We start from the raw sequence: 12,884 nt of genomic DNA on the forward strand, positions 1-12,884 counted from the left end.
GCTCAGTGTGAGCGGCCATCTGCTGAGGCTGACTGGGGTTCAAGGAGACAGAAACAGAGATGTAAAAGGCAGCTGTACTGTAAAAGGCGGCCCCGTCCAGGAAACACACAGCCAGGCAGACGAGCTTCGAGCCAACTCCCATGTCAGAGGATGAAGAGAGCACATCCAGCTAGTCACAGTCAGAGAAACAGGACTACACTGAAAAACAGGCTGATCTCCAACATCTATAAACAAAGGTGTTGATGGTAGCAAAACAGCTGATATTTCTCTCCAGGGTGATGTGTCCCTAAAGGCCAAAGGAAGTACTGCACTATTGTTAAAGGGAGCTCAGACCGCGTTAAAGAGGCGCTCTGGGCCCTGTGGGTCATTCACCGATAAATCCCAGCCTCTCAAATAACAAAGCCTAGTTTTTAAGAATGTTAGCCCCACAAACCATCGATAACCCCCCAGCGCTATACACTGACCTGAACAACTATTGAATACATTTAAAATTAAGGGAACACCCAAAAGTCACACAGTGTTGCTTTAAAGAAAAATGTGATTATTTGAAGTTTTATTCCTTTTAAAACTTTCCAATTATTGTTTTTTACTGTTACAATGCTATGTTATATAAACCAAGCATATAACTGTACCAGAATAAAATATCTGTACAGCTATTACCGATATAAATTTACATTTTAGAAAAAATGTGTATTAGCATCATTAAGTCTGACAAATGCTTTATACACCAGTTTGCTTCCACAGTTTGGATACAACTTGTTGATAATTCACTTTGTTATATTGGAGGCTATAACTAACCACTTCTGCACCAAAATGAAATAGTTGTTCTCCTTCTCCATCAAACAAGCATCTGCTTTGATTGTAATCCTAAAGAAATATTGTTGCATCTCCACATGGATGAGTATGCTCTAAAAAAAAAAAAAAAACTGACTTCTTCCATATTGACTCTCCTTTCTCTCCACATCTGGATCAAATTAGGACTCTCTGTTAACAGTTGAATGATGCTGCTCTAGTTTTCAAAGATCTACAGGTTGAATTCTCCGTCTTCTTAACAATATTCTAAAACACTTCCAGCTGTAATTGTCAAAGGTAGCCCTATCAAATACTGGGCGATATATTTAGAAAGGTAGGCCATACTTGTCTCCCACCCCATGCATGAAGCTGAATACATGCATGAAGCTGTTGCTGAACTGGAAAGCTCCTTCATTGACAGACCGCTGCACCCTAAATGCACCAGGAAGCATTATGACAGATCCTTCCTCCCACCAGCTATAAGACTTTAGAACCATCACTGTTCCCAACAACCTGAATAAGTTGATACATTCATGCTGATTTTTGCACAGTTTCTGTCTTAGGCAGTTAAATAACATGCTGCACATAATCTGCACATCTCTGGTTGCTGCTATTTTTTACATATCCATTACTGTAAAAATGTCCACAGCTGTTTATTGATTATTTATTCTCCAGATACGCAGTATTTTAATTGTAAAACTGAATTTTATTGTTTAGTTTCTTATTATTCTGTTATTTTTATGCACTTTTCTAAGGTCCACATTGCACAATTTCACCATTGTAGAACAATAAAGGGATTTTCTATTGTAGTTTTCAGATTTCAGTATAAAAAAGAACACTTTAAGGTTCCTCCATGATGATGTTGTTTTATTATATAAAATCTTAATAAGACCATGAGAGTTTGAGGCTGTGAGGAAATGTGAAAAAGTTAGAGATAAGAATGGTATTGGAAAGGCCATGTAGTCACTCCTCCCTGACCCTGTTTCTTCCACTGGGCATGCCAGGACAAGCTGGACGCAGGACAGAAGGGGATAAAAATCTTTCACAGGGTGTTTATTTGCTCTCAACACCTTCTAAGCGATCAATATTTTTAATTTGGGTCCGAGTTATTATTTTTCACATCACTGCGCCGGGGAGCAGAGTAAAGTGGCTCATATTTTAGCACTAAAAAGATCGATATGACAGGCTCACCTTCACTCTGCCCCCTCGGTGGCTGGGGGTTGCTTTGAGGTGGGTGGGGTGGGGGGTTGTGTACATCATAATGGACGGTGGCGAAGTACACCCAGCTCGGCTCGTTGCTGCAATCACATCATTATCTACAGGCCGCAGACACTCGGACACCCCCACACCACAGCATCCCGCCTTGCACCTGCACCTCCAACACCACTGATTTACTCTGCAAACACACACTCACTGGGAGACACTTTATCAGCGCTGTTTATGAGGAGAAGCTGCTGTGTGTGTTTCAGCAACAATCTACGAGGGCAAAGGCTCAGATCTGACTCCTTGTCAGAAACGCATCAATTGCTTCACCTCTTTACACAATCCATTAATTACATCTACATTTTAGGGCTAAATATTTTCACAGAGGGAATGCCCACACTCTCTGTGTCATAACTCAGGCCTGATGGCAGATTCATTGATTGTTGCAGAGCCCGTGTCGGCGACTTAAGTGTGTTTCCCATCGTGCACGCTGGCAGTTGTGTTTGTTTGTGTTTCCACTTATGGCTGCCCTGATGGCATGACTGATGGCGAAGGTGAGTTATGCCCTGGGCGATAATACCTAGCAGACATTTACTCTGTTGGGTGGCCTCAGTCGGTGGCGCACTTCTCATTGTACTAAAGAAACAGTCTGCTCGGGTTTAGTTTGGAATATTTTTACTGGTTTCTGAGGCTGCAGGATATTTTTTTTTGAACACTAACATAGAGAAGGAGGAGGAAGGCGGCTGATGCTCACCAATGTGATGCTGCTTCCTCTGGAGTACATAAAAGCTCTGGGCAGTCTGGTTTTTGTCATAAACAAATAAATGAATGCAGACAGAAATATTAAGAAAAGATTAAGAGATGAACTGATTGCCGCATTTCAGTAGGGTTGCAACTAAAGATTATTTTGCTAATCGATTAATCTCTTATATATTTTTTCAATAAATCTATAAATAATCTGATTACAAAAAGCTCCTCAAAAAAGACCTTTTATGAAATTAAACTAAAAGTTTCCCCTCGAGTTCTGGATGGAGCATGTTGACAGACAATTTTTTTTTTTTTATCTTAAATGGAGAATGTTTTTATATTTTATTTGATCTTTTTTTACGATTTTGGTATAATTACTGCTCTAAGTGGGTTGCTCTGACAGCTAAAGCCATGTTTTACAGTCTCCATACTCCATTTAATGATTAATCAATGAATAAATAAGTTGAGGATAATCAATTAATCTCGATTAATCCGATTAGTTGTTAGGCTGACATTTTTTGCAATTTCTTAATCATCTTAAACTCTTTAGGAAGTGATGAAGAGCAACTGTGAAAAAACATTTCTGTTTTAAAATGTCTTATTTGAAATTAGTTGTGCACTTTAAATGGGACACTGCAACACTTTAACCCATTGACTCTTAAGCTTATGATAATTTATAAATCTAAAAAGAAATGTTGTGCCTTTAGGTAACTGCCTAATTGAGATTATTACTTTAACTACTGCATAAAAAAATTATAGAAATATAGGTACATTGAAAATTTGCGACAACAGTTACAACGATCGAAATAACATAAATCGTCAGGGGCCAGGCATACCGGAAACAAGTGCTTGCAGAGTGTCTCCTCAGCATGACTCTGCCACCACCATGTTTCACTGAGGAAATTATGTGTTAAGGGTGAAATGCCATGCTGGTTTTTCACCACTATCAACCAGGGAACCTTCATGTTCACTGTGTTCCCTACATGAATTGTAGCAAATGCTCCCCCTAAAAATAGCAAAGTTGGTACCTTTCTAGTCACACCTGTTAGAAATAAAGATTTCTAGCAGGGATGACTTTGGGTCTGTCCATCAAGGAAATTTGTGATTGACTTAATGTTTTTTTTTTTTTTTTTTACCAGTTAATGTTTTTACATTGGTTTACAATTAAAAAACTTTTTTTTTTCTTGTAGATTTAATGTATTTCAGGAATTCATTTTGTTTGTATCTGCATTTGCACAATGGAAATTACCAACACATATTTATCAGAGTGTGATTGGTATTTATGACATACACCTTTGGATACTTTAAACAGAACTGAGCAGGTTCATGTTAAAATATACAGCCAGAAAAAAAGAAAAAGGAAAAAAAAGTAAAGATGAAAAATGAAATATTAAAATAATAAAGGTAAAAAAGTGAATAAAGGAAAACAAAAAACAGAAAATAGAGGGAAAAAAAAGGAATAAAAAGAAAAAAGTAAGGGTCTTTTAACACACACTAAAAATTCACTTACCTAACCAATTCAAAAAGGCAGCTGTCTACTAGAAGTTTATCACATCAGTCAAACAGGAAAACATTAAAACAAATCAAACTGTTGATTCCTAAATGATGTTTAGATTCAGAATGCCACCTTTAATTCACAGCGCAAACAAAGACGGAACTAAAAGCAGGGATGCCCGATCTGACAGCCAGCAGAAAAACAATAATCTCTCTCTTTTGTGGTTTAAGTTTGAGCATTTGAATAAAATTAATCTGCATCAAAGAACGATCCTGCAGACGGCGCTGCATGACCTGACAGGAGAACAAGAACACGCTTGCCGTCCGTCTACGCTCCAAAACACAATGCATTTCCTTTTTTTCATCCTGGTTCGTATTTCTCCTCTTCATCAAAAGCATTTTATGCCAGATTAGAACCTAACAAATACGATGGATTTACTGCAAACAAGATTTATTGTCATACCAGAATGAGTCAGTTCACATTCAGCAGCTGATCTGTGTAAATTATAAAAAGGACAGCAACCAGTCAAATACAGACCGACATAAAACTGCCAGTCTGGCACAGCAATTTGAGCCCAGGAGAGAAATCGTAGCAGACTAAGTCCTTGATCGCACTCTATTGTCTCAGGACATCACATCTACACTCATGTGCATGCATGTGCCCAGGGTAAAAGGAGACAGCAGCATCCTGTCAAGACAAAGATCCTGATTTATCCGCTGTCACCGATCCTATTCCTGTCCTGGAGACCCCCCCCCACACACACACACACACCAGAAAGGCCTTTAATTTCCCATTAAAATGCTCTGAAACAACTCTGTGTAGAGGAGGCAGCATGTGTGTGTCGGTGGTCTGACTGAAGTGTGTGACAGCGGCGGACGCTTCCGTTAAGCTGCAGGGACACCGCAGCTCCAGTCTGTATGTCAGGAATCGGTAACGTCGGCGCACGTCGCTCAAATAAATATTAATGACCAAGAACAAGTGGACTGGGAGTTGAGTTATCAGGGCGGGCCTTCCTAATTGACATTTTACCTGCTGTATACCTTAACCGAGCTGTAAAACACCAGGCCTGGAAGCGATGATGTCAGTCAAGCTCCTGCCTTTCTCCAATTTAGACATCAGGCTTATAAAAACAAAAAATATGTCTTGTTTTTTTTCACCAAATTTAAATATTTTCAGATTAAATGCCGTTTGTATGCATTTAAAATAGATTAGAGCTGTAATTTAGATGCTCCTTTACTGTAAAAATGCCTGTTTATTTCAAGAATTACATTCTGAAATGTACGACAAAGTGCCAATTCAAACATGCTTTTTGCACTTACTTCATAGTTGTCCAGTATTTGCCTACATGCTAGAAGAAGGATAAGCTGCAAAAAGGTGATGATAAAGAAGGCGGTTGTTAACATAATACTGATTTTAAGCATAACAATGGAAAGTTGAGTGGAAGGAAAAATGTAGCAGATCAGATGGGACCAGCACAGGGATAAACACAGTATAGCTTCTAGGGGATCATGGAGGAAACCCCAGTTGAGATTCTAGGAGAAGGACTCATAAGTTATAGTCAGTGGCTGGAATCCACAGAGGCATCGCTGATGCATCGCTTCAGATGTGGAACGCCACTCCTGAACAAGAGATCGTTTCAGACATTATGCACGGGCGAAGGAGGAAGAGGAGCATTGTGTAGTGGTTCAGTCAGTTTTGCATTTCAAACAGAAACTTGTAGAACATCTCACTGCTCTATTTTACACAGCATGTGCTCCACCCAGCTGCAAAATGCTTCAAATACGCAGCAATTTGAATCAATGGGAGCATTTTCCGGCATTAGGGTGGCAGCGGGGAGACCTTACACCATCAAAATTTAATTCTATTCTATTTTTACCGGATGCTGCAGCGAGAACACAGTAAATATTACCAAATCTCATCACATCATCAGGAAAATGAACAATCATCTAAGTAGTTTCCCAAAGACTTGCTTAAAAACATGCTGCATTAAGGCATTTATGGGCATATTTATATATTTGTGTGCATATGATCAGCTGTGCACATTGATCTGCTAGTGGGTTGCATATATTACCATAGGTAATTATAACCTTACGAAGGAACATTAAATGCACAGTTATCAGCAAATAGCATCTCCTCACCCAGTGTACTCACCCACTGTAAGAATATAACTTCTGAAAATGTCCAGCTGCACCAAAAAAAAAAAAAAAAATGTGATGAAGTTTTAACCAATTTAAAATACACAGGAGGAGTCGTTGGGGTCTGATTCGTCGCCGCTCACAGGCCTTTAATAAGCGGTCAGCGTATGTTCTTTGGAACTTTAGCATCGCTCCAGAGGAGAGCAGGGGAGGTATAAACTAGTCACTCTGCTGGAAACCCACAAAGAATTTATACAGTGCAATCAAGATGAAGATCTTAACATGCAGACAGACTACATGCTTCCACTTTAGCAGAGCTGCATCAATGCTACGGCACTTTTTCCTTCCACTCAACTTTTTATTAACATGCTTAGATTCTTTAGCAGCGACCTTTTGTATTTACTGAGGCTTTCGAAGACCATGTGCAGGAGAGCCAAAAAAATATATAATTAAACTAACATATTTATATTTATCTAAAGTCTTTATCTAAGTTGGGTTTTCATTAACAGAAAAGTACTGATGATTTATATGAATATACCAGTAAGAGATCTGCTTGTAGATTTTCAAACATCAACAAATGTTAAATTATTATAAGAAGACACAAATCTGTGTATTTAAAGTGAAAACCTTCTCCCTCATGTGAAACGTTGGCAGAAACATGAGATTGTCAAACCGTTTTTCAGATTTGTGAGAAGATAAATCAATAGTCTCATTACGGAGCGTCACACACACGCTTTTATCTCATCCATCAAACACACTCACACTGGGACAGGCACGTAAACACTCCGACGGGCCTTTTTTATTATACACTCACGACAAACCGCCAAACCGTTCCTTTAAAAGGCACTTTATAAACAATGGCACAAAAAAGTGTTCCCACTTATTTTATCTGAAGACCGACAGGCGGGGCGGACAACAAACAATTATCCCAGGAGCGTGGTTGAGGGGAAAGATCGAAGATCAGGAAAACAAACACGGGTGATGTCATCAAAGCTAAATGGCAAGCCCAGTGTGAGAACGACTGGAGAGTCTCTTCATATTTACTGTTGCTGGGATTTCAATATCAACACCACAGGAAGCACATCAGATGTTTCTCTTTCCGCCGACTGATTCGCACAAACTGCTATCTCTATTTGATGCGAATCAAAATAGGACTAAAAAGGTTAATCTACAGACAAACAGCGCTGAACAAACAGCTCCGGAGGATCAGGCGGGTGCAGAGCTTATATGAAACGGCAGATAATTATGTTTCTGAAAAGGCCAACGTTTGGAATCATTCTTTTTTTTTTAAAAGAGCAAATGTGACTCTGCCGGCGCTTTGATTAATGAGCGTTTTTGGAGACGCAGCGTAGCGTGGGGACACAACTCAGAGCGCTCGCAGGAAGGCGGAGCAGACTTAAATGGAGGCTGTAGTCCATAAACAAAACACATGGATGCGGTGCATTGTAGCTCCTTAGGAATGTGCAGATGATGACTTTAATTATTAAAAACGTTTAAGCTCATCAGACTGAATGTCGCCTGTTAACTCTGGGCAGATTTATAGACAAGGTCTGCAAGTTTGAGCATTTTGCTCCAGTGAGTGAACAGTTCTAGAACTATTCTTTAGATGTTTTAGAAATGATCTGTCTGTCATGTTCCATGGCGAAAGCAGCTTATTGAGATTCTAAGAGATAAAGCAATACAAGGTAGGTGAGAAGCAGAGAAAAAATACAAAACGATGCATATCTGGCCTCCCTGAGAGAATAACTGTTTTGTGGGACTTTCAGCTGAAGGTCCGTTTGAGCTTTGCTCCCTTTCCCCTTCGTCTTCTCCTTATTGTAACATCAGTTTTTAACTATTGCCATACTTTCCTACTGGGATGCGGACCTGGACTTTGACTAGGACATTCTAAGAAATTAATATTTTTCTAATTAAAAGTTCCTGTTATGGCTCTGGTTATACTGTGTTGCTTTGGAAACTGAATCTCTTCTTCATTCTCAAGACTTTCTGCAGCCTGTACACGTTTTTAAATGCAGTATTAAGGGGACTTAGTGGTCAGAGGCCAAAACAACCTCCAAAGACTGCAAGTTTCCCTATTGGAATCCACCAGATGGTCAATTCAGGTCCCAGAACCTAGAAGCTTAGAGAGACTCAACAGAATAGAAATGTTAAGCATCATTAAAATGTGCAAAAGTTGCAATGGCAAACACAGATGGATATTATACCTACCGGTATTATCAAAATAAATAGCATAAGAATTTGCTCTGACTATCATCTCTGCCCATACTGAGGAAAAGCCTCCCCACAGCATGATGGTGTTTCCACCATGCTTTACCATGAGTATGGTGTGTTCAGGTTGATGTGAATATTGTTTTCCTTCATATGCAGCGTTTATATCCAAAATGTTGAACTAGGACCTGATTTGAACAGAGCAATGTCTTCCACGGGTTTACCGTTTCCTCTACATTTTTTGGGATTTGGTGCTGACTTTAAACCCCAGTCGTCTTTCATAAAGGCCAGATATGTAGAGTATAGAACTAACAGAAATAGAAATAACTCAGTGCAATATATATGTAAATATATATACTCTTGCCCTGTATATAGCTAGCTCTTACTCATAGAAAACATATTTATTGTGCAGGAATAAGGTCTTAGCTTTGTTACAATGGTAGCCAAGTAATCAACATTTCGTTGTCAAGATTAACCTTGTGTTTTTTGTGCAATTACAAAAAAGGTAGTCTAAGTCTAACAGCTGTCCTGACATCATATTCTTCCCCTGAGCTGTGGACCTCTGCAGCTCCTCCACAGTCACCCTGTCGTCTTTTATCGTCTGTCAATCATGTTTTGCTTTGTCTTCTTCACCATGCTGTTTTTTTTTTTTTTTATTATTAATAATGTCCTCTAACAAACCTCTAAAGCCTTCAGGTAACGACCATGTTCGTATTGACATTATACGGACATTTTCTTCCACATCATAACAATGAGCCACTCTTTCTTAGTCTATAACAAACACATTATGAGTTCACTCATTTAAAATGCTGATAGTACATCTATACATATTAAATATGTAGACATTCACATCATGGTTAGTTATTTCAAAAATATTTTGTCCAAATATCAATTTAAGTTATTTCTAAACATCTGCTGCCCCCTGCTGGCCATCTACTGCATAAACCCAAAGGATCAAGAGCAACTTCCATAGAAGGGCCATAAGCAGCATAACCCCTAACTTCCTGTATCTCAGTCAGGTGTTTTGGAGCAAAAATACATCTTTAACTTACACACCTCATATATATACAGTATATATTCCTACATTATACTAAACCACTGAACCATAACGAGGTACACTCTCCGTTATTCAGTTATCTAGTATAGCGTTACCACAAACAGCTTCTTGCCAAATGATGAGCACAGATCCTGAACATCAAAACAATCATCAGCATTCTGACCTCGACAAACCAGTCCAACTAAACAAGATGATGCTTGTTTAAAGTAAACTGAAAGAACAGCCAAATTTAATCCTGTATTCATAAAAAGCACAAGTGCATATGTATCTATTCTTTTTTCTTTTGTCTTCTTTAGGTGTCGCATTGCTCTACCACTTCTATACATAAAGAGACCCCTTTATCTACCAGAGACCCTCTTCAATCAAACATTTTTGCGTGGTAAAGTAGTTCAAATTAAGGACTCCGCAGCTGCTTTTCTGGCAGGAATAATTTCTCTGTATAATTTGGGGCTTTTAATAACTTGTTTCCAGGGTTTTCAGGACGATATATCGGAAGAAATCAGCATGGAGAGTTTGGAGGTTTTAGGATGTGGGCCTGTTTGCCTCTAACTGATGCCTCATTTCCAATTTCATCAAAGTGCAAAGATTTGATGGTTGAACCTTGGACCCAGCTGGGTGCTCTAACTGGATAATGTTGCCAAACACAGACAGAATATGTTCAAAAGCTGAGGAAACTATTAAACTAACCAATCCATCTCAATAAACTGCAGCGATTCTGACAAGAAGAGAACGATCCAGAAGCTGATTGGTTCCTTTGATTGAGGATAAGGAGCCTCAAAACCAGGGTGATTAAAGTTATATTGATAATGAACCTGTATGTGTAACATTATAAGTGAATTAGAGGGTATCCAAGATACATTCAAGGTGCAGATGTTCAGTGCATATTTATTCCCTCCCCCCAAAAAAGTGCAATTAATAATCAAATGCCACAAATAACACTCAAGCCAATGACGAGTCCTTCTGTGTAGCGAGAATAAGTCCTCAGATTAAGCAACTGTCTAACCAAACAAACTCGGTCTATAAACGACTTTAAATCATGCATCTTCCAGAAATATATATTTTTAAAGATTTCTTCTCAAACTGCCTTAAAATACGCATGTAATGGAATGAAAGCAGATGAGTGATGTGTTTCAGCAGCTTGTTGTTCAGGATCACAGGTGTGGACTTACTGTGTAAAGCTCCGGGGAACTGTAGTTCTGATCGAGGTAGACACGGGCTCTGGTGAACTCCTTCATGGGATCACTGTAGAACAGCTCGCTGATGGAGACACAGATTTATCAGAATCTAAACCCTCCTGTGAACCTTAGATACTCTGCTAAACTCTATAAAGCAGAATTATCTGAGATAAAAATCAAATTTTGTACAAGGAAGCAGACTCCTGAGCTGACGTAAAGTGACCAGAGGGGGGAGCAGTCCGTTCAGTTTCCAACAGCCTGCTCTGTAGTCGCTACCACTGTCAAATCAATGATACTGAGTAAAAGTCTTACTTACTTTACAAAACTGTTGACATCTGAAGCTGATGTGTCTGCACTCTTCCCACCCAGCTCCTGGCAGTGGATGGCAATGAAGTGGGGCTTGTGCGTTTGTACTGTCTGAGATAAAGGAGACAAAACAGGAAGAAGAGGGTCAAAGGAGCAAAAGGTTGACTGCTTTTACTCTATAGTCAAATGTATTCTAAAGAGGGAGGGCAATTATCGATGCTAAAGCAGAAATAAGGTGAGATTCAGTGACTATGAGCTTCAACAAAGCTCCCATCATCATTTTCTATCAGGGATGTTCCTGCAGCTCTGTATGCACGAAGGGTGTGACTGATGATCAGACATCAAATAACGCAAAGAGCCGGATAATAACTCTGTTGTTCCAGGAAGACTCAAACAAACTGAGAAGATATTAAATTTTGTCTCAGTGGAAAATCTGGTAACGTATCGACGAGTGTCATGAACTTCAGGGCTTTTATCAGTTCATCTGAACTACTTTTTTTAGGGCAGATTCATCAAGGAAAAAAACGCAAAGATTTTTTTTATCAAGGATAAATATGGGTTTATCAGCATACAGATAAAAATACATGTATTCTAACTAATAAATGTTGCTTAAAAAGTTGCACCTTATTAGTCTAGCTAGAAATTTGGATTTCCTTATTGAAAAAAATTGATGCTTCCCTTTTAAATGACAACCATTTATTTAAGATGAGGCAATGACCATTGCTAAAGCTTTTGTTGGTCTGATTTGGTAATTCTTAAAGCATTTCTGATGTGTGTTTAGGATAGTTTCGTCTGTGGCCAAACTTTTACCCCTCTGGCTTTTGTTTAGGGTGAAGTGGAAGGATCTGCAGTTATTTTTCATTATCTTTATACTATTCAGTTCTGTTCACTTCATTAAGAGTATCTGGCATGATGCTTCTGCCTGGTTTCAAACTAACGGATACTGGATTTGCAGCAGTTCTTCAGTCAGGGTAGGTTTAACCTATGCTGGTGATCATAACAATTTTCTAACCAAAGTTATTCTTTAAGAACACCCTTCCAAAAGATTGACTCTCAGTCATGTTAAACACTCAGTGGACTAAGCATTTGCAATTTTCTTGACACTTTTCTCCCTTTAGCCTCACAAATACCGGCTTCTGGTTCAGACATAAGGGAAAGATAGGATTCATTAGCAAATAAATCAAAATTAGCAGATATTCTGGCTTTTAATTTCATAATCCACTGTTTCTTTTTTTAAATGACAACTGCAACCTGTTGCATAGTGCAGCTCTACAGGAAACCAAACGGTTAATTTAATCTCCTGCAAATCTGCAGAGATTAGTCAAGTGTCCGACAAGAAATAAACCGAAAGCCTAAAGAGGAGAAAATCTGAAGGCATTGCAAGGTCTTTGTTAGTCTTCATAACTTTGTTCCTGTGATTCTTCAGGTATGAGATTAAAGCAATTTTAAATGGTCTTAAAGTAAAAAGATCAAATGGCATAAAAAAGTATCAGACAAACTGTGTTTATTCACTTTACACAGCAATTTAAAAGCCATATAACTTGACCAAAGTATTGTGACAAAGCTTGGGGTCCATTATGGTCATTATCTGCTGTTGCTTATTGGAAAGTCCTGTCTTGGGATGTCTAAATGGACTGACTGAGCATATAACCCTACACCAGTTGGTAAACTCAACAATAATTACATGCCTTTTAGATTGAAATAAAGAGAGAAACAAGAAATAAAAAAGAAACAAGAGAAAACAGTACAATTATGATGATAGCCAT

The 12,884-nt window shown here is 38.7% G+C and overlaps 1 protein-coding gene across 1 annotated transcript in view; it reads right to left on the reverse strand.

Moving 5' to 3' along the window:
- The window catches only part of inpp5a (inositol polyphosphate-5-phosphatase A), a 118,444-nt gene extending 107,210 nt beyond the window's left edge, over positions 1-11,234 (reverse strand). The window contains exons 1-2 of the mRNA XM_015387960.1: positions 11,129-11,234; positions 10,807-10,894 (exon numbers count right to left, since the gene is read on the reverse strand). Of these exons, the coding sequence (XP_015243446.1) occupies positions 10,807-10,872 (66 nt within the window). The 5' untranslated portion in view covers positions 10,873-10,894; positions 11,129-11,234. The remainder of the gene's footprint in view (positions 1-10,806; positions 10,895-11,128) is intronic.
- Between the last annotated feature and the right edge of the window lie 1,650 nt (positions 11,235-12,884).

This window comes from Cyprinodon variegatus, unplaced genomic scaffold, assembly GCF_000732505.1.
Source record: "Cyprinodon variegatus isolate N-32 unplaced genomic scaffold, C_variegatus-1.0 Scaffold409, whole genome shotgun sequence".
In the NCBI taxonomy this organism is placed as follows: Eukaryota; Metazoa; Chordata; class Actinopteri; order Cyprinodontiformes; family Cyprinodontidae; genus Cyprinodon; species Cyprinodon variegatus.